The sequence below is a fragment of the Carlito syrichta genome, unplaced genomic scaffold (genome assembly GCF_000164805.1).
Source record: "Carlito syrichta isolate Samal-C Ts95f unplaced genomic scaffold, Tarsius_syrichta-2.0.1 Scaffold311659, whole genome shotgun sequence".
NCBI lineage: Eukaryota > Metazoa > Chordata > Mammalia > Primates > Tarsiidae > Carlito > Carlito syrichta.
In genome coordinates, this window is record NW_007255755.1 from 73996 (window position 1) to 76523 (window position 2528).

The following is a 2528-nucleotide window of genomic DNA, read 5'->3' on the forward strand; positions in this document are numbered from 1 at the left end:
GGTTCGAGACCCGCCCGGGCAACTTGGCGAGACCTCGTCTCTATAATAAATCAAAAACTAACCGGGTGTGGTAGTACACGCCTGTAGTTCTGGCTACTTGGAAGGCTGAGGCAGAAGGATCACCGCAGCCCAGCAGGTCGACACTGGGGTGGCTGTGAGCGTGCATGCCACTGCACTCCAGTCTGGGTGACGGAGTGAGATTCTAACTAAAAAAAAAAGAATAAACAATTTTTTTGGAATGGAATTGAAGTCTGGGCATGGTGGTTCACGTTTGTAATTTCAGCACGTTGGGAGGCTGAGGTGAGAGGATTGCTTGAGTCCAGGAGTTTGAGACCAGTCTGGGTAACATAGTGAGACCTTGTCTCAAAAAAAAAAAAAAAAAAATTTGAATCACACAATAGAAGCTTGAAAGCACCGGCTCTGTTGACAGCATTCAGGTATCTACCTCATCCCAGAGGGTGTCAGGATCTTCCCAGCCCCTCTGGCCTAGTCCAGCCTTTCTAGAATTCTGCTTCCAACTCTTCTCTCAGGTATAAATGCCTTTGGAGTTCTGAGATTCTTTGGTGCTCCAGTGTCTCCTCTGACTCTGGGGGGCATCTTTAGGCACAGGTGGGTTGGAAGGGCTGGCTGCTGAGGGTAGAATCTGGGGCGAGTACCTGTCTGCCTTTCTGTTTGTTTGTTTTTTTTTTTGAGTTGGCGTCTCACTCTGCCGCCCAGACTGGAGTGCAGTGGTCGCTCCCGGCCACCGCAGCCTCGACCTGCTGGGCTCCGGCGATTCTTCCACCTCAGCCTTCCAAGTAGCTGGAACTACAGGCGCGCGCTACCATGCCCGGCTCATTTTGATTGATTGTAGAGATGAGGTCTCGCCAAGTTGCCCAGGCGGGCCTCGAACCCGCGGGCTCAGGCAATCCACTCCCCTCAGCCTCCCAAAGGCGCAGGATTACAGGCTGAGCCACCGAGCCCGGCTTCTGTCTGCCCTTCTTACTGGCCCCATCTCATCGCCTCAGATCCTGGTGGCTTTGAGACACCTTCACTTCAAGAACATCGTCCACTGTGACCTGAAACCAGAAAATGTGTTGCTGGCATCAGCGGACCCGTTTCCTCAGGTCAGTTATGTCCCTCCAGATTTGAGACCGGGGCTGTTATGCTCCCCGTTCTCATACAGGTGAGGAAACAGCAACAGAGAGTCACCCCTGCAGGGTTGCTCGGCCGGTGAGCCAAGCAGCCTGGATCCAAACCAACATCGCAGTTTTCCCCGGATATCTGGGCCGGCTGGGCAGGGGGGTGCGGGGGCAGGTGCGGCTTCACCGCCCCCTGCTCGCCCTGCGCAGGTGAAGCTGTGTGACTTCGGCTTCGCGCGCATCATCGGCGAGAAGTCCTTCCGCCGCTCGGTGGTGGGCACGCCGGCCTACCTGGCGCCCGAGGTGCTGCTCAACCAGGGCTACAACCGCTCGCTGGACATGTGGTCGGTGGGCGTGATCATGTACGTCAGCCTCAGCGGGACGTTCCCCTTCAACGAGGACGAGGACATCAACGACCAGATCCAGAACGCCGCCTTCATGTACCCGGCCAGCCCCTGGAGCCACATCAGTGCTGGAGGTGGGTGGAGCCCGCGCGCCCCGTGGGCGGGGCCCGCAGGAGTGGGCGGGGCCCGGGGAACGGGCTCCTGCCACTGCCGGGGGCCTTGGGGGTGGAGCCTATCGATGGGGCGGGGCCCCGGGAGGGGAGGGCCGTAAACCGTGGGCGGGGACTCGGGCACATTTAGAACCAGAGACCCAGTGACCCGGAGACTCAGGCCTAGGCTGGGTCAGGTGGGCTGCAAACCAAGCGCCCGAGAAATACAAGGACAGGCACTTGGGGGCTGAGTGAGGCTCAGCTTGTCTGGAGGGGACCGGGAGAGGGACCGTACCTGAGGAAACTGGCGTGTTGCAACGGTGGTCCGAAGGGATCGATCCTCCCAGGGCAGGTCCACTGACAGTGGGGGCCAGTCTAGGGACATGGCGGCGGAGGGTTTAGGCAGAGGACCAGGAAAAGGCAGACCCGGAGGCCTAGAAGCTGGGAGCAGATGGGAGGTGGGAGGAGGGGAACCAGGCAGTCGTTGGTGTCTCTGCATCCAGGGCCTTTGGCGTCATGACTGGCACTAGGCCAGGTACTCGAACCTGCTACCTTGAAGAGGGGCCTGGGAAAGTCAAGTCCTGAGGCACAGAGCTTTGAGGCCCGGTGTGGAGTATGGGGGTGAGATGTTTAGAGGGCCAGGGGTGGGGCTGAGGTACTGGGGCGTGTTAAGAAGCTATAAAGAACCGGGCTCGGTGGCTCAGCCTGTAATCCCGCGCCTTTGGGAGACTGAGGTGAGCGGATTGCCCGAGCCCGTGGGTTCAAGACCCGCCTGGGCAGCAAGACCTCATCTCTACAATAAATCAAAAAATCAGCCGGGCGTGGTAGCGCATGCCTGTAATTCGGGCTACTTGGAAGGCTGAGGCGGAAGGATCGCCGGAGCCCAGCAGGTTGAGGCTTCGGTGGCCGGGAGC

At 59.0% G+C, this 2528-nt stretch overlaps 1 protein-coding gene across 1 annotated transcript in view; it reads left to right on the top strand.

Annotated features, from left to right (window-relative positions):
- Nucleotides 1-2528, top strand: part of PRKD2 (protein kinase D2) — a 37002-nt gene that overhangs the window by 29943 nt on the left and 4531 nt on the right. The window contains exons 14-15 of the mRNA XM_008068908.2: nucleotides 1008-1106; nucleotides 1332-1599. Coding sequence (XP_008067099.1) covers nucleotides 1008-1106; nucleotides 1332-1599 — 367 coding nt within the window. The remainder of the gene's footprint in view (nucleotides 1-1007; nucleotides 1107-1331; nucleotides 1600-2528) is intronic.